Source organism: Trypanosoma theileri, assembly GCF_002087225.1.
Source record: "Trypanosoma theileri isolate Edinburgh chromosome Unknown TM35_Tth_43_V1, whole genome shotgun sequence".
Classification (NCBI taxonomy): Eukaryota; Euglenozoa; class Kinetoplastea; order Trypanosomatida; family Trypanosomatidae; genus Trypanosoma; species Trypanosoma theileri.
The window spans coordinates 10,678-11,183 of NW_021639885.1; the positions used below are offsets into that span (position 1 = coordinate 10,678).

General features: G+C 44.3%; 1 protein-coding gene across 1 annotated transcript; it reads right to left on the reverse strand.

The window, feature by feature from the left end:
- Positions 1–2: 2 nt before the first annotated feature.
- Positions 3–467, reverse strand: TM35_000431010 (uncharacterized protein; the record flags this gene model as incomplete). The annotated part of the gene is made up of 1 exon (XM_029030000.1): positions 3–467. A coding segment is annotated over one exon (465 nt), but the record flags the coding sequence as incomplete, so codon positions are not given.
- Between the last annotated feature and the right edge of the window lie 39 nt (positions 468–506).

Below are 506 nucleotides of genomic sequence, written 5' to 3' on the forward strand. Positions count from 1 at the left end.
TCAAAAAAGGCTTCATTATCTCCTCTACTACATGCATCAGGATGAGCACGACGGTGTTCTTGTAGTACAACTCGTAAAACCTCCTTCGCGGCATGCACCAAGAATTGATCATTAGAAAAGAAACGACTTTGCATTTCATCTTCAGTCGTATTAGATGGACCAAGGGCCATGGCTCGACCATTATTCTCTACTCGCCATGGTGAATGATGCACAGATTTACAGTGCTCATAGGGAGACCACTGTGGACGTCTTACAAGATGTGGGTTTGGTGGTTCTGGCACTGGTGTCGGTGTAGACAACATGGCTTCCTCCAGTTTAGTGTAAAAGTGTTGAAAACTATCACGTTCCCCACCCGCAAGCATTACTTGGGCCATACGAAGGTACACCTCACGGGTTCTGTTAAATCGATTAAGATCGGGTACATCAAGATTAGGATCATGATCAAAATGCTTTTTCCACTTTGGCAAATAAAGTAATTCTTCACGGGTAAGAGAGAAGGGAACTCG